The sequence below is a fragment of the Chiloscyllium plagiosum genome, chromosome 6 (genome assembly GCF_004010195.1).
Source record: "Chiloscyllium plagiosum isolate BGI_BamShark_2017 chromosome 6, ASM401019v2, whole genome shotgun sequence".
NCBI lineage: Eukaryota > Metazoa > Chordata > Chondrichthyes > Orectolobiformes > Hemiscylliidae > Chiloscyllium > Chiloscyllium plagiosum.
This window is the reverse complement of record NC_057715.1, coordinates 94,989,677-95,014,424: the sequence shown is the minus strand read 5'-3', so window position 1 is coordinate 95,014,424 and position 24,748 is coordinate 94,989,677. Positions and strand designations below refer to the sequence as shown.

The 24,748-nt window shown below is 40.6% G+C and overlaps 1 protein-coding gene across 3 annotated transcripts in view; it reads right to left on the bottom strand.

Moving 5' to 3' along the window:
* Positions 1-24,748, bottom strand: part of LOC122550840 (anosmin-1) — a 206,365-nt gene that overhangs the window by 15,175 nt on the left and 166,442 nt on the right. For all 3 annotated transcript variants that reach the window (XM_043692162.1, XM_043692163.1, XM_043692161.1), the window contains exons 6-9: positions 19,383-19,512; positions 9,220-9,425; positions 8,759-8,903; positions 639-788 (exon numbers count right to left, since the gene is read on the bottom strand). In XM_043692162.1, the coding sequence (XP_043548097.1) occupies positions 639-788; positions 8,759-8,903; positions 9,220-9,425; positions 19,383-19,512 (631 nt within the window). The remainder of the gene's footprint in view (positions 1-638; positions 789-8,758; positions 8,904-9,219; positions 9,426-19,382; positions 19,513-24,748) is intronic.

Sequence of the window (24,748 nt, the reverse complement as noted above, 5' to 3'; positions counted from 1 at the left end):
TTGGTCACCTGTTTCAATAACTCTTTAGGCGACTTTATAATGCTCCTGTGAAGCAATCTAGGACAGTTTACTGTGTTAAAGGTGCTATATAAATGCAAGGTGGTGTAATTTTGAGTGCTTAGCCCTCCAATGAAGCTTTGCAAATTCATGTCATGTCAGACCTTTAATCCTAGGAGAAAAGGAAGAAAACGTTTATCCTATCACTCTAGCTGGATTCAAACCCCGGTCTTGGGAGGAGGAGGAATCACAGAATTATTACGATGCAGAAGAAGGCCATTTTACCCATCATGCTGGCACTGCTAAGAATAAGTGTTGTTAACCCAGTATGACATCCACGCTTTTCCATTGAATAGTACAACTGCAATTCACAAAAAGGTGAGCATAGAAATCAATAAAAGACAAGAAACCAGGGCCTTATGAAAAATAAATCATCAACAGATGAAAATACACCTTTAGCTGTAACAAATATTACTGCCAGACATCATCCAAAATTAATATCTATTCCCACAGTCCTTGTTTTCCTAATGCTTCTCTCCTGTGGATGATAAATTTTACAGTTTCTTTCTTACACTGAAGAAAATATTGAGTGTCTAGAGTTACTTAAAGTTGGAAGATATGCATCTTAAAGTAATACATACCTTCCATTTTCTTCCAGTAAACTTTAACCTGAAGCTGATTGTCCTGATAAAAAGGGGCCCCAACATCAATGAGACGCATAGTTCTTTTCCCATGAGATGTTGGGAGGGCGTTGACAACACCATGTCTGGATTTTGTTGCTGAAGATGATCCTTTGAAGAAATAATGCCAGCATTAAACTAATTACTGACAAATAGCACATCATGTCTTCAGCAGTTGATGGATTACACCATCCAAATGCAAGTTCTGTTCAATATTTTAGACAAGTTAAGATGACTTCAATCTCTATGCAGAAGGGGATTTGTGAAAATGGCTGTCTTGGTTCATACCCACTGATGCTATGAATCTATTAGTAAACTATTTGCATTGCAATGTTTTTTACCAAAAGGCTCAACTATGGCATCAACAGATTAATGCAAGCAAAGCAATGACACTGTCTTCAGAACATTAAGAGCCAACACAGATTTTTGTTGTCCCTGAGCAGCTCCAGAGGCAGTATTACTGATGCGTCACACAGGCAGAGTGTTCAATCCCCCTGCACAACTACACCTTGAGCTGAATCTGAAATAAAGGCATGCACTTCACACACCGTGAAGTACAGCAGGTGCAGAGATTTTTCAGGTAGGCAAAAGCCATTGTGGCTGCACAAAAAGATTCCACAAACAACATTGAGGTGAATGATCAGTTTGGAATGGTGATTGCCTGAGGGAGGAAAATGCCCAGGATAGTGGGAGAACTCATATCTCTTCATTACACTGTGCCTTGGAATATTTAACTGCACCCGAACCAATGAAACAGCTAAACAAAATCTCAGTTTAACATCTCATTCAAGGAGCACAAAGCAGTACTCTTTGTGTACTACACCAGTGTTGCAGCTTAGGTTGGATACTCGAACCTATGATGAGGTGTGAACTTAGTCTTTCAATTCAGTGGCATTGGTCGAGATGAGGCATAAGATATATGAGTCACAACAAATCAAAGCAGTATTAAATAACTACATTTTGGTGTCACTGTGCACCATTAACATGCATTATCAGGTTGCAGAAAGTGCAAACATCAGTTAGTTGTTTACAATCTATGTTCCACTGAAATCACTGAAATCATTTGATCTCAAATTATTGATATCCACACAGCAATATAGATTCATACAGCAAAGAAGAGGCCCTTCGGCCCATCGAGTCTACACCAATATAACTACCACTAAAATTGCGCTAATCCTAATTTCCTGCACTTATCCCATATCCTTGAATGTTATGATATACAAAGTGCTCATCTAAATATTTTTTAAAGGTTGTAAGACTTCCAGCCTCCTTTACCTTCCCAGGCAGTGCATTCCAGATTCACACCGCCTGCTGAGTGAAAACATTTATTTTCCCCAAGTCTCCCCTGAATCTCCTGTCCCTTCCCCTAAAACTATGCCTCTTACAATTGACCCCTCAACCAAGGGGAACAGCTGCTCCCTATTTACCTTGTCCATACCCCTCATAACCTTGTACACTCCAATCTTCTCTGCTTTAAAGAAAATAATCCAAGTCTATCTAGCCCTCCTTATAGCTCAATTTCTCCATCCCAGGCAACATCCTGGTGAACCTCCTCTGTACTCCTCGAGTGTTATCACATCCTTCCTGTAGTGAGGTGACCAGAACTGCAGGAGGGCTTATTTTTAAGGTGAGGGGAGAAATACTTTGAAAAGACATGAGGGACAACTTTTTTATACAGAGTGTGGTTCATGTGTGGAATGAGCTTTCAGAGAAGTGGTGGATGTGGCTACTGTCACAACGTTTAAAACACATTTGGATAAGTAATTGCATAAGAAATGTTTGGAGGGATATAGGCCAAGCACATGCAAATGGGTCAACATGGACTGTTTGGAGCAAAGAGGCTGTATCTGTGCTGTATGACTTTATGACTCTATAGTTTAATGCACACGGTACTCCAGCTGTGGCCTAACCAATGCTGTACACAACTCCATTACCTCCTTGCTTGTATACTCTATGTCACGACTGATGAAAGCAAGTGTCTCATATGCCTTCTTAACTATCCTATTCACGTATTCTGCCGACTTCTGGGATCTATGAATAATTATCCAAAGATCCCTCTGTTCCTCTAAACAACCCAGTGTCCCGCCATTCATTAAGTACTCCCTCATCTTGTTTCTTCTTCCAAAGTGCATCATCTCCCACTTATTATGGTCTGCCCAACTGACCAGCCCATTTATATCTTCCTGTAACCTACTGCCACCTTCTTTGCTATTAACCACTCTACCAATCTTGGTGTCATCTGCAAATTTGCTTAACGTGTCCCCCACATTTTCATCTATATCATTTATGTCTATAACAAAAAAAGTAAGGTTCTCAGCATTGATCCTTGTGGACACCGACCTCCAGTCACTCAAACAGCCTTCTACCACGACTCTTTGTCTCCTATTACTAAACCAGTTTCTGATCCATTTCACAAAGTTTCCCTCCATTCCATGTGCTTTAACCTTCTCAGTCAGTCTCCCATGTGGGACCTTGTCAAAGGCTTTGCTAAAATCCATATAAACTACATCAACTGAACTTTCCTCATTCCACACACTTGATCACATTTTCAAAACATTCTAACCATTTGGTTAGCATGATCTCCCTCTGACAAAGCCATGCTGACTATCCCAAATTTACATATGCCTTTCCAAGTGGCTATTAATTCGCTCCTTCAGAATTTTCTCCAATTGTTTCCTAACCGCTGACATGAGACTCACTGGTCTGTAACTTCCTGGATCATCCCTACTAGCCCTTTTGGAAAGTAGACCCACATTAGCCACCCCCCCCCCCCCCCCCCCCCCTCCCCCCCCCCCGCCAAGTCCTCTGGGACTTACCCTGTAGTCAGACAAGAATTAAAACTTTGGGTCTGAGCCCCTGCAATTTCCTGCCTTGCCTCCCATAGCAGCCTAGGATACAATTCATCTGGACCAGAGGATTTGCCTGTTTTTAAGTCTGACAAAACCTTCGATACCTCCCCATTTCCTATGTCAAACTGTGTAGTTCCTCACAGTCCCTTTTCCTGAATTCCTTATCTACATTCTCCTTTAATGGACTGAAGACTGAAGAGAAATATTCATTCAGCACTCTCACAATATCCTGCGGCTTCACACACAGGTTGTCCTAATGGGCCCTACTCTTTCCCTGGTTAGCCTTTTCCCTTTAATGTACCTATAAGATATCTTCGGATTCTCCTTAATCCTGTTTGCCAGTATTTTTTCATGCCCCCTTATTGCTCTTCTAATTGCTTTCTTAAGTTCCCTTCTGCACCTCCAGTATTCCTCTCGAGCTGCAGCTGAAATCCTCCCTTTGGACTTGTTAAAAGCCCTACTCTTCTTCTTTATCCAGTCACAAATTGTCAGGACATTCAGGGTTCTCTGAACTTATTGCTTTCCACACTGAAGGGTACATGTTGTACCTGTACTCTCTCCCCAGTTCCTTTTCAAATGCCCCTCATTGTTCCACTATAGACGTACCTGCAAGGAGCTGTTCCCAGTCTACTGTGGCCAGATCCTGCCTCATTTTAATAAAATCCATCTTTCCCCCAATCCAAAGCCTTCTTTTGCAAGCCATCTGAACACTTGTCTGGCTTCTTTCCCCAGAACCAGATCCAGCACTGCCCCATCCCTTGTTGGGTGCTATACTTATTCATACAAAATGATTCCCCAGATACATTTTAAGAAATCCACCCCTCTAAACTCTTAACACGATGACCATCGCAATTTATATTGGGAATGTTGAAATCCCTAATATAATTACCCAATTATTACTCTTACACACCTCTGTGAACTGTCCACATATTTGCTCCTTTATTTGCCGATGACTGTTTGGGGTCTCAACTCCTAGTTAAGTAGCTACCCCTTAGCATTCCTAAATTCTACCCTCAAAGCCTTGTTTGAGGACCCTTCCAAGGTATCATCTCCCTTTATTGTAGTAATTGACTCCTTAATTAATAGTGCTGCACAACTACCCTTTTTACATGCTCCACTGTCTCACCTAAAAATCCTATATCCCAGAATGCTGAGCTACCAGTCCAACCCCTTCCTCAATCATGTTTCAGTGATGGCAACAGTATCATACTTCCATATGTCAATTCACACCTTTAACTCATCAGTCTTACCTATTACACTTCTAGCATTAAAGTAAAGACAATCCAGCCTTGCCTTACTCTCTTGACATCAACATAGCTGAATTCAGTCTGACTTGCTTCTTTTACTATAGCCAGATGTGTCTCCGTTTCATCGATATTATTTGTCCCCTCCCATTACCAGACTAATTTAAACTCCTCCCAACAGCAGTAGCAAACTTACCTGCAAGGATGTTGGAGGCAGTGTGGTTCAGGTGCAGACCATCCCATTTGTACATGTCCCACCTTCCCCAAAGACGATTCCAATGATCCAGGAATCTAAAATCTTGCACCAACTCTTGAGCCACACATTCAGCTGTCCTATTTTCCTATTTCAGAGATTACAAACATTGAGGTCCAGCTTTTTAATCTACTGCCTAGCTCCCTGAATTATTGATGCAAGACCTCACTCCTCACTTTGTCCATATCATTGTACCGACCTGTACCACAACATCTAACTCATCACCCTGTCCTTTCAGAATCCCTTGCAGCCTTTCAATGACAAGCCTGACAGTGGCAGCAGGAAGGTAATACACCATCCTAGAGTTGTGTCTTTGGCCACAGAAATGCCTATCTGCTCCTCTGACTAAAGAATCCCTTCTCACTATTCCTCTTCCTCCTCCCAGTTCAGTCAAGCCATGTGTGGTGCCAGAAGCCTAGCTCTCTTTGCATCCCTCTGAGGTACCAGCACCTTCATCAGCTTCTAAAATGGAATACTGGTTAATGAGTGGGACCATATATGCCTGTTCTTTCTGGATTGCCTGGTGGTCACCCATTCCCTCCTTTCATTTAGTCCCTTGCTATTGTATATATTACACTGCTCTGTGTAAAACAGACTTGGAGGCATTTGTGTCCTTTCGTGCCTCACAAATATTTTAAAAAACAGCCTTTAAATTTTATATGTGGTGTAAGTTGAAATTTTGACTAAATCTGTCCAAAAACATGGATAGTGAATATAAAATGCATCTTTACACAGCATTAAACTGTGCATTTGGCCACTAAGTGAAATTTATGTGCTCGCTCCATGAATTTCAGATTTTGCTTAACATCACTATCAATCAAGATACAAATAACTCAAATTCGATGTTTAAATTTATCTCCAATCTGTTTCTGAAAAATGGGGCAACTTTGCTTTATGTTACACAGATATTAAATGTTTTCAAAAGCACTACCTAGTGCCTTATAGATTAGCAAGTTGACTCAGAGTAAGTTATTGAACTTAAAGTCAAAGGCTTTTGTAAATTTGACCATGTTTGAGTACTTTATTTGTTTTAGTTATAGTTACTTTTTGATTGTATTCACTCCTAAAAGTTCTGCTCATTAGCCAGATGAAGTCAATTCTTTGTATCTGACAACTATCACCTTTGTTGTGGGACAAAAAAGTCACTGTCTTGGGTTTAGAATTCTACTCCCTTCTTATGACAAAACGAAGAATACAGCACTTCCCAGTCAGTCAGTAGCCTGTATTGAAAATTACATTACATTTAATGAACTATAATCAGGTTTCTTGCTTGTTTACCTATTTGCTTATATTCTAATAGTAGTATTTGGAAATTGGGATGATAAATTATTACTCTAAAAGTATTCCCAACTTTAAAAGATGCGGAATGTGACAACATGTAGGAAATATGGGAAGCCAGTTGGTACAGTGAGACATTGAGAGGACAGAATTCATTGTTGCTGGAGTCAAAGGTCATGCCATTGTAATTTTGTCTGAAAAATCTGACTTTTGCTTACTGTCTGATCTCATTTGCAGAAGATTACAAAGTCATTTAATATCTGTTTATCGCAATTAAATACATAAGTAAAAGATTTTGACACTCATGTTTTAAGACATAAAGGAATGAATATTGAAGGTTTTTGTTTTTGTCAGTCTTTACAATGTTTTTATTCACAAGTTTCCATCTAATCTGGCAGCAAACTGGAGATAGTAATGGTAAAATATGTACAGAGGTGCAGAAATCTCACTCTACCTACTCATTTGACTGCAATCCTACTTCTCCCTCAGCTTAATGCAAAGCCTCTCTGTGCCTGTCTACTCAAACCCTGAGGTTCACACCTCTCCCTGTATGCCAGTCCAAAATCACTTTTCCTCCTCTCCTTTGCCAAACTGACTCCCAATTCTGCTGCCTTCCTCATCCCTTGTTGAGGCCAGGACAAACATGAGAGGAATATAGACGAAAGGAGAGACAAAAATGTTTTTAAAAAACTGAAATAATGGGGGATGGCACCAAAAGTGAAGGAAGACAGGACAACAAAATTCCCAGAAGAAATCTAGTGACAAAGATTTGAAGGAAGAGATAAAAAGGGCACTTTTCATTGTGACAGTCATTAAGAGGACAGATGCTGTTCTTCCATCATCTGTAATATATTCCATCTTCAAGCCATTGACCACCAGAGACTCTCAGAATTGCAGATCCACAGTTCTCTGGGAAATTGGAATTTTGCTGGGAATATTATTGCAATCTTGCATAGTCTCCCAGTCAGTGTGTTAATAATCAGGAATTGGAATTGAGGCAAATGACATAAATTTATTTAAGGAGAAATTCGATAAGTACATGAAGAGAATAGAAGCATATATTGGTTGAGTTACATGAAATAGGGTGACAGCAGGTTCATATGGAGCACAAACGTTAGCATAAACCTGTTTGGTTGAATGGGCAGCACAATGCTGTAAATACTATGAGGTATTTTTAACTGCAGGTGCGACATCAAAATGCGGAAAATTACGATTCCAACTCCAAAGTGAATCGAGCCAGTTTTCATGCAGGTGGATTTGGAAGGTGACCAATTCACTGGCAATGGTGGCCTGGTCACTAGACACATTTAAGGAAGCCACATCCCTTTATGTTGACATGCTTTTTAAGCTTGACTAATATTGTGTAGTTTTACTGGGTCTTGAGAATCTCAGTGAATATGAGGAAGGGTATTTTGATCCGTAGGCGAGTGTTTTAATAGCACTGTTTGTTAACCAGGAGTGTTTCTTTTATGCCTAACCAGGAAACCTGCAAACACTCTCCACACACTCTTCAGTGCCTGCTCTGTGAACTTGTCCAGCAAACCACTTGCCCACACTATCCACAACCACCATCTCGCTGCTGTCCCCGGTCTGCGATCTCTCCCTACTACATCCTTCTTCTTTCGGCTCTCCCACTCCACTGCTAATCAGCCTGTCTATAAGGTGATGGGGTAATTCCTCCAGCTCCCATCTGAATGTACAGTTCAGTCAAGATGGTGTCCCATGTAATTACATGGACATTATACAAAGTGGAGTAACACATAGAGGTTTCAAGGACTCTGGGTACTGTTGAAAGAAGATATATTTTGTCCAAGTTTTTCGTCTTGCACTCATCAAGATAATTTGCAAAAAATACCAAAGTAAAGGGAAAATAACATTTATTTTAAATGAGGAATGAATGCTGACAGTTTGGCAAATTGACTCATGCAAATTGTCCTGATGAGGACCAGTCAAAAAACTTGGACAAGTTGTGCCTTTTTCAGGAATACTCAAATCACTACTACATGATATCTTCCGCTATCAAAACAAAAGAACAATGAACTGATGACATGAATTGCAGTGGATCTGATATGGGGGAAGATAGTTTGATGGATGAGTCATTCACTACTATACAGGACACTCAATAAGGACAAATTTATTTCACATACTTTGTTGATAGAAACTAAAAATGTACTTTGTGAAATGTTTTATGAGTCAGTACAAAATGACTTTCTCATTTGTTTTGACCCAATCATTTCAGCTGGGATGATGCCTCTGCTAAAATTGTGGAACATGACATAGCTGCATCAAGCTTTCAAACAATGATGTCACCGACGTGAATTCCAGGTGCAGGTTCAGCATACTTTTTAAAATTAAGACCTCAGTGCAATGAGCGTCAAACCACAATCCTTGGCTATTTTAGCACAGTTACCACAGCTATTAACACTGCCATAATCAGAAAATAAAATGATCCCTTACTTGTGTTGGGTACTCGAGGAGTGCCAAAATACAGAGAAACCTTGGCACCTTTTAGTCGCACTTGACCCCAATAGGTTACACCTTGCAGGTCCATTAAATAGCTGCTGTTAGGCTGGAGACCTTCCAGGACCACATGATTTTGAGACTGCAAGGAGTACAAAACACTCTTGATATCATACATTGTCTGATTACAAACATTCAAATTATGCTTTCCACATTCCAAAACATTCAAATATAGACATTGAAAATAGAACTCCTGTGTTTTATTGAACCACCCTCCAAATATAGCCTTTGTTGCCAAATAAAATAGCATATAATCATCATAAATTGTTAAGTGGATGCACACAAATATGTTGTGTTGCACTATATTAATGTTTCACTGTGTGGGAAAGGCATTACCACACAAAGCACTTGTGTCTCACGCTATTTCCTTTTTTCCCTCAGTTGCTGACCACACTCACCCCACTTATGGTTTTCCTTCTTTTCTTTTTGGCTGGCACTCCTGACTTTGCATTAACAGTCCAACTCCAGAACACTTTGTAATGGTGCACAGGAATATCAGGCTCTTCCAATATGTCCCAGATGATCTTGGTGGTAACAGTGCCATCATTATTTGCAGTAAAGTTGCCGACTCTCACATTTGACGGTGCAGGTGGAGCTGAAGGATCTGAAACCACACAGAAAGTAATCAGTGAAAGGTGAAGATTTGACATCCTGGTGTATATAATTGCTCACTTCTACTAAAACCAGAACGCACTTAGAAACATGAGTTCAAGTTTGAGTGCTTAACACTTGTTCTGCTTCAGGAAGCACAATATTCTAAATGTCTTGGGAAGTATCAAAAATTCTTGAAATGCACACAGGTCAAAATTTAATTACAGCCTTAAAGTTTTTACATGTTTTCTCCTTTCTCTATTGCTATTGATTGGTCTCTCACCCAAAACATGAGGATAAATTGCATTTAAGTGGAGAATTCTATAAACCACACCAAATGTTACAGTGAAATTGTCATTAAATGAGGTGATTTCTAACAAACCTCTCCTGCTGACAAAAATATGTATGGTCCACACCTGAATTCCAATCAATGCTTTGGCATGCTAGGCTCCTCCTAGAGTGTGAACTGCAAAACCACCCTTCTAATATCTTTTATCCAAGTTTACATTCTATCTGAAGAGCAGAACATATGTTTAGTCCTCTTTGAGGCTACTTTTGACTTTAAACTTTGAATGTTCCAGGTAGTCCAGGTGAAGGAAAGTATAATCAGTTGGAATGTGAATCTTCACACTGCCTTAAAATTGTACCTTCACATCTTCCATAAAACAGCACCTCTTAATGCATCCCTGTGATATTTGCCACATTAATAGTGCTGGGATAGTATTTGCTACAGTCTTCCAGTAATCGTCCTGCTGAGGGTTTTGGGGTGAATAGAGAAACTTCTCATTAGAAAGCACAAACATTTCTTCAGGTGCAGCTCAGTTGTCTCTGGTTCTGTGTCAAATAAAACTGTACCATTCAATAACTCCTGGCTGAAGGGGCTCGTCCAGGTCCTGCCTTCCCACTCAACTAAATCTCTAGTCACATGCCCCTCAGCTGCAAGGGTCAGGAGGCTACAATGGTAGGTATCAAGGCTGCTGCCTTGGTGGAAAATCTCATTTGGAAATTGAGACTGAAATAACATTTTGCAGTTCTGAAGAAAGGTCACCGGACTTAAAACATTAACTTTGATTTCTCTTCACAGATGCTGCCAGATCTACTAAACTTTTCCAGCTGCTTCTGTTTTTGATTTTGCAGAAGACTTTGCTTCCAATCTCCTTGCATACTAACTGCTACAGATACATGACGATCCCTCACAACCGGACCTCCCAGATTAGGGAGACTGCTTCTGGCTTTGTCTCCAGCACTCCTGTTGCTCGGCAATCAAACAATGGCACCGTATACTTCACCATTTTCCTGGAGGAATTCTGGCAAATTTCAGTGCCCAAATCAGCAGGTAATAGGGAAGTTAGATACATAAGAGTTTTTACAGTACTTGATTGGGTTTGAACTCGCACTTAGGAGTCTGAAAACCTGCTTGGTGCAAAGGACAAAAAAAAGGATTAACTTAATTATATTGTGAATTTAACACAAGAAATCAAATGAAGAAAATGCGTAAGATAAACGTCATTCCTTTTCTGGATCGCATTTTTTAAAAGGAGAATGATCTCTTATAATAGGATGTTACTTTTAGACTATCACACAAACCAGAAGCTTCTTTCTGAATTCTGACCATCTGTCTGAGTCGACCGCTCAATCAAGCTTCAGCTCATTTTGAAGGGCTCTGAGATTGTGCAAGCTGTTTGCTCTCTTTGGTACATGATTTTACCATCTACAGTGGGTCGGTTGACAATATCTATGGCCTGAGTTGCCAAACATGAAGTTCTAGGGTTGAGCAAATCATGTCTCAGAAGCTTCTGTCCTGAGGTCAGCCCTGTGGCTCCTTTAACATGCAGACTGGCTTTTATTTTAGCTCTGAGACCCTATCACTAAGCCTTGAAATGGTTTTCTTCAAACACCCACATCACGATTGTTGGAATTTGCCTCCATCTTACTGCCTCACTCAACATCACCTCATCTCCAGCTCCCAACTTTTACTCTGGGGCTTTACCAATTGTCGGATATTAAAATAGAGTCATCCCAACCATTTTGGGAATCCAGTTTGGGATGTCCTGGTCAAAGGACTGGATGGCGATATCTTGGTTGGGGAATACATCTCCTTTGTCACATAATTTTATATGCTATCTAAAATTAACTTCACCTCAGAAGTCAGCTATGTAAAAATCTCTATTTTACATATAAAGTTTGCTATTCTTGAAAGAAACATTCTTTCAATGATCCAGGACATTAACCAGCTATTAAAATTAGACAAATGAAACTCTTTAGATTTTTGCTAATGAAAATTGGAGCTTCCATGTCACGACATATGGACTCTGGTGGCCATTTGTAAAAGCAAACATCCATTGTTGTTTACAATTCATAATTCAGGACAATCATAAATGATGGGTAATGTTAAGGCTCTCAGAAGAGCAATTAGTGAAATACCACAACAGAAATAAATAATTAACACACCCAAACTCATGCATGTCTCTTTGATATGTCTAACTGAGCAGCCCTTAGTAAAACTAATATAACATAAACAAATTAGGCTATTATTTGTTTTTTTTTTGTCCATTATTCTGAAGCTATCACAAATAATTGAGACCATTTCCCATTGAAATGGCACAAATCTCATGGTAATATTCATCCAATAGCTTTTTTACACAGGGCTCAGAAAGGTTGTTGCTTTTAAGAGTATTGCAGTTTTGTAAAAGGCAAAGAAAACGTTAAAAGAAAATCTGAAAACAGCAGATTAAATCAAGATTTTAAACATTTTCGCAACCAAAAGCTTAAGGCCCAAGGTCAGATATTTTCCACTCTGGAAAAGTAAAGTGTGCCCAGTAAGAAATTAAATCCTGTATTTCTCTTTCTCTCTCTAATCTCTCATTACATATGTGTGTGGTGTTTTACAGAGATACCTCAGCTAAGTTATTTATCAGAGTTTTTCTTCCACATATCTTCCCAAATCTCAGAGACAACATTAGTGGCCAGAACTCCTCTCATGCAAACTCTGACATTTTCTATCCAATAGAATGCTTTATGAAATTTGATTTTTAAAACAGTTTTATTTATAATTTTTGTTGCAATTACATTTTTTTTTAAATTCTCACAAATTATGCTGCTAATCAGGGAGACAAAAGGAAGGTCATTGTAGTATGAAACACATTTCTGTATTGAGGCAGTCGAGAGAAAGTTCAATGGACCTATTCTGGGGATGGAAGACTGTCTTAAGAGGAGAGTATGGGCTGGCACTCATTGGAATTTAAAATAATGAGAGGCAAACTTGTTGAAACATACTAGATTCTTTAGAGATTTGGCAGGGTAGAGGGGAGAAGTTGTTTCTCCCCTTGTGGAAGAGACAAAGACCAGAGGGCATAATGTCAGAGTAAAGGGTTGCGATTTTGAAAAGGAAGTATGAGGAAGAATTTATTCTCTGAGAAGTATTGAATTCTGTGGTATTCATTACTGCAGTGGGCTGACAAGGCTGGGTCATTAAGTATACACAAGGCAGAATTTTAATCAGTAAGGGATCAAACGTTATACGGCAAAAAACAGGAAATTGGAATTGAGGATGATCAGATCAGCCATGATCTCACTCAATAGTGGATAGGTTTAATGGGCTGAATGGCCTGCTTTAGCTCCTACATTTTACTGTCTTATTAATCCATAGAGCCATTTACATGGATTACTCTTAAAGATACTCTTAAAATGTGGATATTGTATTGAGACAAAGATATATAGAAGCAGATACCACACAAAATGATTTGGATGCGAGCATAAGAAGTACAGTTAGTACATTTGCAGATGACACCAAAATTGGAGGTGTAGTGGACAGCAAAGAAGGTTACCTCAGATTACAACAGGCTCTTCATCAGATGGGCTAATGGGCTGAGAAGTGGCAGATGGAATTTAATTCAGATAAATGCGAGGTTCTGCATTTTGGGAAAGCAAATCTTAGCAGGATTTATACACTTAATGGTAAGGTCCGAGGGAGTGTTGCTGAACAAAGAGACCTTCGAGTGCAGGTTCATAGCTCCTTGAAAGTGGAGTTGCAGGTAGATAGGATAGTGAAGAAGGCATTTGGTATGCTTTCCTTTATCGGTCAGAGTATTGAGTACAGGAGTTTGGAGGTCATGTTGCGGCTGTACAGGATGTTGGTTAGGCCACTGTTGGAATATTGTGTGCAATTCTGGTCTCCTTCTTATCAGAAAGATGTTGTGAAACTTGAAAGGGTTCAGAAAAGATTTACAAGGATGTCGCCAAATTTGGAGGGATTTGAGTTATAAGGAGATGCTGAACAGGCTGGGGCTGTTTTCCCTGGAGTGTCGGAGGCTGAGGGGTGACCTTATAGAGGTTTACAAAATTATGAGGGGCATGGATAGGATAAATAGACAAAGTTTTTTTTTTCTCTGGGGTGAGGGAGTCCAGAACTAGAGGACATAGGTTTAGGGTGAGAGGGGAAAGATATAAAAGAGACCTAAGGGGCAACGTTTTCATACAGAGGGTGGTATGGAATGAACTGCCAGAGGAAGTGGTGGAGGCTGGTACAATTGCAACATTTAAAAGGCATTTGGATGGGTATATGAATAGGAAGGGTTTGGAGGAATATGGGCCGGGTGCTGGCAGATGGGACTAGATTGGGTTGGGATATCTGGTTGGCATGGACGGGTTGGACCAAAGTGTTTGTTTCCATGCTGTACATCTCTATGACTATATGACTCTAATTGACTCAGTTCTTGACATCAATTAGATAGTAGTACCTTTAACTATCCATTTAAAACTCATCTTTACTGGTGCTAAAAAGTGCCAGTTTCCTATCCATTAAACTGATATTCTAAGCTGGCAACCGGCCAACCTAGCAGGGCAGGAGACTGTAGCCAGTGATCCTTGGGAGCTGTTCCCTGAGAGCAAGATGAGGGCAACAGGCAATTAAATATGTTAATTAACTTTTCTGCCTCACAACGATATGAACATACAAATAAGGAACAAGAGGAGGCCGCTCAACTCTTTGCGCCTGTTCTGCTATTCAATAAGATCATGGCTGATCTAAGTTTAACCTCAGTTCATAGAAATCATAGAATCCCTACAGTGTGGAAACAGGCCATTTGACCCAACAAGTCCACACGACCTTCTGAAAGCTAACCCACCCGAACCCATTCCCCATTACTCTACATTTACCCCTGACTAATGCATCTAACCTATACATCCCTGAACACTATGGGCAATTTAGCATGGTCAATTCACCTGCATATCTTTGGATTGCGGGAGGAAACCAACGCAGACACAGGGAGAATGTGAAAACTCCACACAGACAGTCACCCGAAGCTGCAATTGAACCCAGGTCCTGGTACTGTGAGGCAGCAGTGCTAACCACTGAGGCACCGTGCCAACCCTTCGACATAGCCCCTGACTACCTTTCATCTGTTTGGTAATCACTAGATGGGATACTCACTGAGCATATATTGGATTGAGAATACGTTTCACATATTTTTATGTTTTAATTGAACTTTCCCTGTATACTAACCTCAGTTGTGAAGATGGCAGGATTTCTATTAACATTGAAGGTGATGAATTTGAAGCCTGCCACAGTCTTGTCCATTTAGTGGCTATTACACTGTCACTGATGTCCAAGGTTTTGTATTTGCACTTATTTCCTTTTATTAGTTAAGCTCCCCCAAGCTGAAAGTTTCAATTATTGCTAGTAATCTGCTGTGCTCTTTATCTTTCAAAATATGTTTCAAGAACAGAAATATAAGGAGCAATTTATGTGACATATTCATTAGTACAAAAGCATCAAGCAAAAGTTTTCAACTATAGTTCTTTTCATCTTTTGGGTACGAATATTAGGAAGGTTTCCACCCAGAGAAAAATCTAACAAAGTCTTACAAGTCAAAAGAAAAAGAAGAATAAAAAAAAAAATTAAAGGAAGGGGCAGAAGGTTTAGAAGAGAAGTGAAGAAAATGTTTTCACCCACAGAGCGGTGGGAATCACAGCTTGTAAAGGTGTGGAGGCAAAACCCTTGTGGCATTTAAGAACTGTTTAAATGTGCACTTGAGATGCCAAGGCAAATGGAGCTATGAGCCAAGTGCTGAAAAAATAGCATTTAAATAGGTAGGTGGTAGTTTTTGACTGGCATGGACACAATGGGTAAAAGGACCTTTCTCTATGCTGTAAACTCTATGACTCTAAACTGATCAGGTTTGCAGACATAGTATTCATAGGATTTTCAACTTGCAAGGTGGGAGAGAATTTGTTATCTGCACAGTTTGGAGTCATGAGTGTTCTTGGTAAATTGGTTATAAACTCATGGACATCTACAGTACAGAAAGAGACCATTCAGCCCATCATGTCTGCACCAGTCAATAAAGATCTGATTACACTAATCCCATTTTTCACCTCTTGCCCAAATGTCCTGGAGATTATGGCAATGCCAAGTGATTATGTAAATACTCATTGTATGCTTTAAGAATTGCTGACTTAATCTCCTTTTCACTCTCACCACTGTCTGGGTGAAAAAGTTTCTCCACAACTCACCTTTTAGCCTTCTAGCTCATACTTCAATTTAGTTACACATAGCTTACAGAGAAAGGTCATTCCTAAGAGACGTATGTTTTCTAAAATTTGAATAATAAACTGCTATCAGAGTGTTCTAGAAACCTTTAAGGAATGGAAGTGACCAGTAACGCTCACAGCATCTCTTACGTAGAAACAAAGAAATATAGAAACTGAGAGCAAGAGTGGGCCATTCAGCCCTTTGATCCTGCTCCATCATTCAATATAACCTTGATTGACCTCTATCTCAATGCCATATTCCCATTTACTTTCCATTGTTCTTGATGCCTTTAAAGTATAAAAATATATCCATCTCTTTCTTAAATATGTGCATTGACCCAGCTACTCCAGCCTACTGTGCCATTGTCGCAGTGGAGAAATGTTTCCTCATCTCCACCCGAAGTGGCCTACTCCATATCCTGAGATAGTGATCCTGCTTCTAGGCTTCCTAACCAGGAGAAATATCCTCCCTGCATTTACTTTGTCCAGCCCTGTTAGAAATGTATATATTTTAATAAGATCCCCTCTCATTCTTCTAAACCCTCATGACTACAGGTCCACTTGGACCAATCTCCTCTTATGACAGTCTCCAGTATCAGCCTAGTGAGATTTCATTGCATTTCTTTCATGGCAAGTATATCCTTTCTTGGGAAAGGTGACTAAAACTATGTACAATACTCCAGCAGCTATCTCAGTGAGGCCTTGTAACAGCAGTGAGACATCAGTGCTTCTGAAATCCTCTCCGAATGAAGGCCAATACATCATTTGCCTTCCAAATTGCTTGCTGCACCTGTCTATTTTCATTGACTAATGTATAAGGACACCCAGATTCCATTGTGCATCCACATTTCCCAATACATCACCATTAGTGTAATACTGTGCCTTTCAGGGAGATCGGTTAATTCACTTGGCTGGACAGCCAGTTTGTAACAAAGAATGATGCCAATAATGTGGTTTAATTCCTATACCAGCTGAGGTTTCCAGAAAGCAATCTCCTTCTCAATCTCTCCTCTTGTCTGAGGTCTGGTGATCCTTTGCGGGTCTTCGCCCTGTGATGAGAGAGCAGACCTATGGTCCTCTGAGACTATGCCCGAAACATCGATTCTCCTGTTCCCTGGATGCTGCCTGACCTGCTGCGCTGTTCCAGCAACACATTTTCAGCTCTGATCTCCAGCATCTGCAGACCTCACTTTCTCCTCTGAGACTATGGCAACACCATCTTTATTCTGCCTTTCTGTTATGCACAATGAAGTGTATAACTTCCCATTTATCCATCTTACACTGCATCTGCATGTGTTTGCCCACTCACTCAACTTGTTTTGATTACTCTAAAGCCGCCTTGCATCCTCCTCACAGCTCACAATACTACCTAGCTTTGTGTCATCATCAAACTTGGAAATATTGCATTCGGTTCCTGAGTGGTAGTTTCCTGGTTGAACCACATTGTAATGGCTGTCAAAAGCTTAATGTTGAAAAGACCACTGCCTCTTTCTTTGATTTGTATCACTGTGGCTTATATATTCCATCATAAAATGTTTTAATATTGATTTCAACATGTTTATTTTAATAAGGGTTAAGTGCAACAAATGTGCAAAAATAACATTAGTTCACCTATTATAACTGAAACCTTCGCAGTTTAATGTTTAGACTGGCACTGTAATGTTTCACTTTTACCTTAACGTGCATAGCAATTCCAGACTGAAGATATTCAACAAAAAATAAAGTTCAGAGGTTTCTTCTGCAGTAATGCTACTACAAGTGAACTGAAAGCTTACCTGTATTCCACGCTGAACAAGCCAGAGATATTAGTCATATACGTGTAATATGTTTCCACCCGGTACACCAGGCTCTTATTTGGGCTGTAACAGCACTGGAAAGCCTGAGAAAATGGCAGCACCTTCATGCACCCCATTGGCATTTTAAGGAGGCACGGTTTTCCTGATAGTGAAGAGGGACAGCAAGTCTCCTAACCCACCCGCTCTCCTATACAGGCCAACTCTAAAGTTGTTAACAGTTTCTTAAAGACTAATTCTGCAACCCTTTGGAATCCTCCCAGCAGTAACTGATGTTCAGTGCCTGTCTGAATCAGTGCAGCTGCAAACAGGTGAGGACTATACCGGGGTGGGGGGTTAGGCATGGCGAGGGGAAGGGAAGGCAACAGCAGTCAGAACTTCGCTCACTGAGGTCGTTGGCGTCCTCCTAACAAGACCTGGGCAGTAGAGCAGTGAGCAAGATTGTTCGGACTGCACGTGAACATCAGGAAGAGTGTAGCTGGGAACGGAAAGGCAAAAGAGAACAGAAACCTGAACAGCATCTTCAGGCAGAGACAAAGGTACGTGTAAATGATTGAGAATTAGTGCCAAAAGAGACAGCAATTTGTTAAGGAGATGCTCTGTTAGTGGCATCTCACTGTGGTACATCACCCAGGCTGCAGATGTCGTCTTCATCAAGGGTCAACAACACATTAAATTCATAACTGATGAGATACCACAAGCTCACTCAGAGGGCACTGGGACGAGTGCCTGGACCAATCAGGCAGTGCCTGCAAGGATCTCAGTCACTGTGCTGTGATATTGCACTCCCGTTAACCTGGCCCTTCACAGAGGTGTTGGCTATGAGGACACTGAGGCCCTGGAAGGCGACAATTTTTCAGAGGAGGTGGAGCAGGAGGACAGGAAGGAGAGGAGTTGGAGGCAGAGGGAGACAATGCCAAACAGAAAGATGCCTCTGCTCCACGATGAGGTGGCCTCCTCCTGCCTCCCTCCTCTCTCATGAGTGCCAGTCTTTGAATCTCCTGTGCCATTGCAGGTCCCATGGTGAGGTGCCAGGTCTTTACACAAACTCCCTCCCTCAAGACATCCAGCTGCCTCAGGGATAATTGCACTGGGTGTCTGATATTCACCTCCATCCCTTCCCATCTGGACTTTAATTAAACTCCATTTCCATCTCCATGTCTATGAAGGCCTCCCATCGCCAGAATACTGAACCCGTTCCTGTGAGCTGTAAATGGTTTATATTTGACATTCAGGTTTCATTATTGTAATTCTAACATTTCCTGGATCTTCACAGTTCATGAACTGAAAACTGCAAAAAGGGTCGAACCAGGGACTCTTCAATCTTCCTGGGTTTTTTTGTGCAGTCTACAGGTTAATGTTTAACAGCGCCGTTCATAAAGAAAATAATGGCACCAAATCATTTTCATTGTATGCAGTAGATTTACTGAGGATTATGAGCGCAGCTGCAAAGAATGTTTCATTCTGGTGAGACTACTAACTACATTCACCACAAAACCACAGTTATTTCAGGCACTTAACTAAATCTGGGAAAATCCACCTGTTTCAAGACCTTTAAACAAAGGGAGTGAAAACAAAATGAGGGCAGTTCTTATCTCTGACTGACAGACTCTAGGCTGGTGCAAGATGTAAAGGGTAGTACAGACCTTTCGAGGAGCGGAAGTGTTTGCTGGGTGCAGTGAATCCTCTTGTACCATGTACATTTACAGCAGCAACACGGAACTGATACCACCGACTGGGACGGATGTCATGCAGTTGAACCCGCTCTTCTGTGGTCTGGTGGCATAAAGAAAGATTTTTCAAATGTTTTAAGAAATTCAAACTAATAATTTGAATCAAATCAGTACCAACAAGAATCACACCAATTTGCACATCAGGCATGTTTGTGGGGACCCACTCCGAAAGTTCAGGCAGAAGTGTAATGACACATCAGGGGTCTCACTGGCTGCCTGGAGAGTTGATGAGACTTCTGTATTGGCAGAATCAATACCTCAGGGGGCAGCAGTTAGAATGGCCCAGCAGCGTCATAAGGGAGGCTGGCCAATGAACTATCCCTGAAAACCTAGGATTACGGAGGACACAGGACAAAACCCAGTGATGTGGGGGCAGGTTTCTCAGATTGTCAGGATGGAAGGTTGCTGGGAGTTGCAGGCAAAGGAGTCAGAAACAATGGATGGGAGATAGTAACCAGCCAGCAATCTCCTACTCCACATACCCACAAAACCCTCACCCCCACCTGGTCTAGTCTCTGGATCAACCTCTGATTGATTGATCGAGAGTCCCCATACTCCCCCCAGCCCTGCTTGAGGGGGCATGGTGCTCAGGGATAGCGGCTATTGGGAATTTTGCACAGTGGCAGGATCTCCAATAGCTGGGCAAATGCTAATGGTCGAACAGTGTGGTGCTGGAAAAGCAGAGTTGATCAGGCAGCATCCAAGAAGCAGGAGAATCGATATTTCGAGCATCTTGCTCCTCGGATGCTGCCTGACCTGGTGTGTTTTTCCAGCACCACACTCTTTGACTCTGATCTCCAGCGTCTACAATCCTCACTTTCTACTGAATGCTAATGGTGGCAGCCTGAGACCTCTCAGTCTTCCTTAATTGGTCATTTAAGGGTTTCAATTGGCGAGAGGATGGGCTGGTCAAGCATTAATTCCAGTGGAGGTGGAAAGGCAACAGGTTTGCATATGCCACCATCCCATCCAACTGAGTGCCCATCCTACTCCCTAGTTCACCACCTCTGGATGCAGAAGATTCTACTCATGTCACAAATGTTGGTTGTGACCAGTATATGACCCTCTGACATTCCTCAATATACCTGGTGTTGACATACTAAACCTGTGGTTGTTCATTGCTCAACATATTTATAATGCATTCTGGCCACAAACACTGGGAGTCTCTCAGGAACACCATCATATTATATTAAACACTTGGTGCTAAGGGTCAGCAGGCTAATAGATATTAGAGGGCACTGTACCCCAGGCCAACCTTAACCTTGACATTCATCCAAACATTAACTTTGAATGATTTTCTTCCTCCCTAATCCTGGAATACAGGGGGTCCCTGATTTATGAAGGTCAGACTTAGAAACATTCATACTTGCAAATACAATCCCATAAAACTGTGTAATTTTAAAAACCTGACATTACGAACACTTCCTGTACTTATAAATGGCTGCATTATGCTCTCCTGCATTGTGTTTTGATTTGCATACAAAACTACTTGCAGAGTCCAGAACGGATCTGGTCACAATCCAGGGACTACCTGTACTTAGCTTAACTATAGTGTCACAGCATCATTATGACTGCGATAACCAATCTTACTAATGAACTGGTACAGAGGCAGGAGAAACTATCATGGAGAATGAGGAAATGGCACACACATTGAACAAATATTTTGTCTGTCTTCAGAATGGAAGGCTCTAGTTTCAGTACCGAAAGTAGAAGGTAACCTAGGGGAGAAAAAAATGGAGAAATGAAGGATATCAATACCAGCAGAGAAAAAATATTGGAGAAACTTGAGGAACTAAAATCTGCCATCTACTGGTCCTGAGTACCTACCTTCTAGGGTATTGTTAAAAGATAGTGTATCGATGCTATGGCTTTAATAAGTTATTTATACCTGTTTTTTTTTAAAGCGGTCTTAAGACAGAGGTGAAGAGCTGTCTAGTTGGAAAGCCAGTAAAGTAAACCGCTTGTGAGGCCTTGGTTTTATTTAAAAGTTGGAACAATAGATTAGATTAGATTAGATTACTTACATTAGATTAGATTACTTACAGTGTGGAAACAGGCCCTTCGGCCCAACAAGTCCACACCGACCCGCCGAAGCGCAACCCACCCATACCCCTACATTTACCCCTTTAACCTAACACTACAGGCAAATTAGCATGGCCAATTCACCTGACCCGCACATCTTTGTTACTGTGGGAGGAAACCGGAGCACCCGGAGGAAACCCACGCAGACATGGGGAGAATGTGCAAACTCCACACAGTCAGTCACCTGAGATGCAGCCTGGATAGGTATGGCGAGCTCTCATAGACCAGGATTTGTAGCTTGTAGTTATTTAGCTTTGAGATTCAGTGTTAGTTGCTGGAGTCTCAGCAGGATTGGAAACTGCAGTAAAGGTCTCCTGGCTGCTGCTTTTGCTGAGTCTTTGCTTGATTTATTTTTTCTCTCTGCTGCTGGGTTGCATGTGAGAATATCTGATTTCAGATTTGCATTTTGGGATATTACTATATTAGAAGAGTTAATTAGTAACAGTTACTGTATCAATTATTCTACTAAGTTTTCCAATAGAGTTGTTATTCTAAGTTCCACTTTCTTTTGTTGTACTTCAACTATAGTGTTCAAATAAATTGTAGTTTGTTTACAACGAGTAGTTTGACCAATCAAATTTCATCTGGAAGACATCACTTTATACTTGCCCAACTTCAGTAATTTGAAAGAATGCTGTTATTAAGGAAGTCTTTACAATGCACTTGGAAAGTGATTGGTGAAGTCAACAGGATTTTACTAAAAGATCAAATGTGTTAGAGTTATTTGAGGAAGCAACAAATAGGTTAGATAAGAGGGAACCATTTGATTTACTGTACTTGGATTTCCAAAGGCATTCATTCAGCCTCCATACAACAGTTTAATAACTGTGATGAAATCTCATAGAGTAAGATGTATTATATTAGCAAGGATTGTGGTTTAGTTAATGGACAGGAAGCAGGGATTCGTGCTAAGGTCCCAGCTGTTTACAATCTTGAATGAAGATACAGAAAGTAATGTATCTAATTTTGAATCCAGCTAAGAGAAAAGGTAAGCTATGGGGAGAACACAGAGGGGCTTCAAAGAGTCATGGACAGATTAACTGAAGAGACAACAGGATGGCAGATGAAAATGTGAGTTACTTATTGTTACTTTGGTCATTAAAATAAAAGAGCAGAATAAAAGCATGTAGGTGCAGTAAGCAATTAGGAAGACAATTGGCATGTTGGCCTTTATTGCAAGGAGTTTAGAGTACAGGAATTATGAAGCCTCGCTAATTGTACAGAGCTTTGGCAAGCCATTCTGGAGTACTGTCTGCTATTTGGTCTCCATATTTATGAAGGGTGTACTTTGATATGAAACAGTGAAGGCACACAAAATTGATCCATGGGAGGAAGGAATGGTTTTGTGATGAGTAGGTGTGTAAATTGGTCCAATATTGCATGGTATTTAGAAGAACAAGAAGCATTGAGATATGCAAGATTCTGAAGGAGCTTGGCAGCTAGATGCTGAGAGGTAGTTTCGGCTTGCTGAGGAATCTAAAATACAGGGTCACAGTCTTTGCATAAAGGGATAATCAGATGGGACTGAAATGAGGAGAAATTACTTCACTCAAAGGATTGTGAATCTCTGGAATTCGCAATCCCAAAGGGTTGCGGATGATCAAAGGAACATAGGAGCTGGAGTAGGCCTGCACTGCCATTCAATTAGGTCATGGATGATCATCTACATCCATATCACTTCTTGCATTATCTACATATCTCTTAATGTAAGTAATCTTTAGAAATCTATCAATTTCTGTCTTGAATAAGCTAGCGAATTCCAAAGATTCACCACTCTGAGTGAAAAAATTCCTCTTCATCACATTCCTAAATAGTTTCATCCTATGTCCCCTGGTCTTAGACTCACTCACCAGAGAAAACACCTTCTGCATTCTTGCGCTGAAAAATTATCCATTATTGAAAATGTTTAAGACTGGGATAGACAGACATGTGGTCTCTCAATGATTCAAGGGTTAGGGCACTGGCAGGAAGATGGAATAGCAGTATTAGATTTGCCATGATCATATTAAATCGTGGAATAGGGTCATTGGATTATATTGTCTACTCTTGCAACAGAAACAGAAATTGCTGGAGAAACTCAGTAAGTCTGGCAGCATCTGTGGATAGTAAACAGAGATAATATTTCAGCTTCACTACTCCTGCTCCTATTTCTTAATTCCTTATAGATTGAGGATCTGGAGGAAGCAGGGAGAATATTGTCATTTTACAAACATTATGTTATGATACCAAGCTATGAAAGACTAATTGTAATAATGCATGAATTTAGATTCTTGCTACTAAAATAAAATGCCTCCTCCTTGAATTTCAGAGTTTAAAGAAGAACTACCTTTCACTTTGGTCTGTTTCTGATTCCCTCAACTTCTTTTTCTCACAGTTGAGAATGTATTGCTGGAAAAGCAGGAATCCTGTTGAAGGGCTCCGGCCTGATCTCCTGTGCTGCCTGATCTCCTGTGCTTTTGTAGCAACACACTCTCAACTCTGATTTCCAGCATCTGCAGACCTCACTGTCTCCTTCTTTTTCTCACACTCAGGCAAATTGTGAAATACAATTATGTAGAAGTTTGAAGCAGCAACAGTTACACAAATCTGCCCATATTTACAAAGGATCTCAGGCCAAAGTTGGAATAAATTTGTTCAAAAAGATTTAGTTTTAACTGTGTATATTGTTGATAAAATGTTCAAACATTAGAATGAAAAGAAACAAATCTACCAGTGCAATGCAGCTTTATTCCATTAAACCCACAAGTTGTATTTCCTCAAAGGTTGTTGGTATGGGTTCACTGGAGGCAGGCAATGCCCTGTGTATTGTCGATATACCATCAGTGATATCTGTGTACATAACAGTACTGCACACTTTAAAGTAGAAATCACTCAGGAAGAAGGGCTTATGCCCGAAACGTCGATTCTCCTGCTCCTCGGATGCTGCCTGGCCTGCTGCGCTTTTCCAGCACCACACTTGTCAACTCTGGTCTCCAGCATCTGCAGTCCTCACTTTCTCCTACCATCCAATTAGCTGACCCTATTAATTGACATAGATTTTGGCTTAACCCAGGTCTATCTGCTGATCCATCAAAGCTTTTCAATTAAAAAACTGGTGTCAATTGAAAATGTCTTTGCTGTGACAGGATTTCTGTTTGGAGTTTTGATTGATAAAACACTTCAGTTACAAACTGGTAAATCTCTTACAGTTATAAATG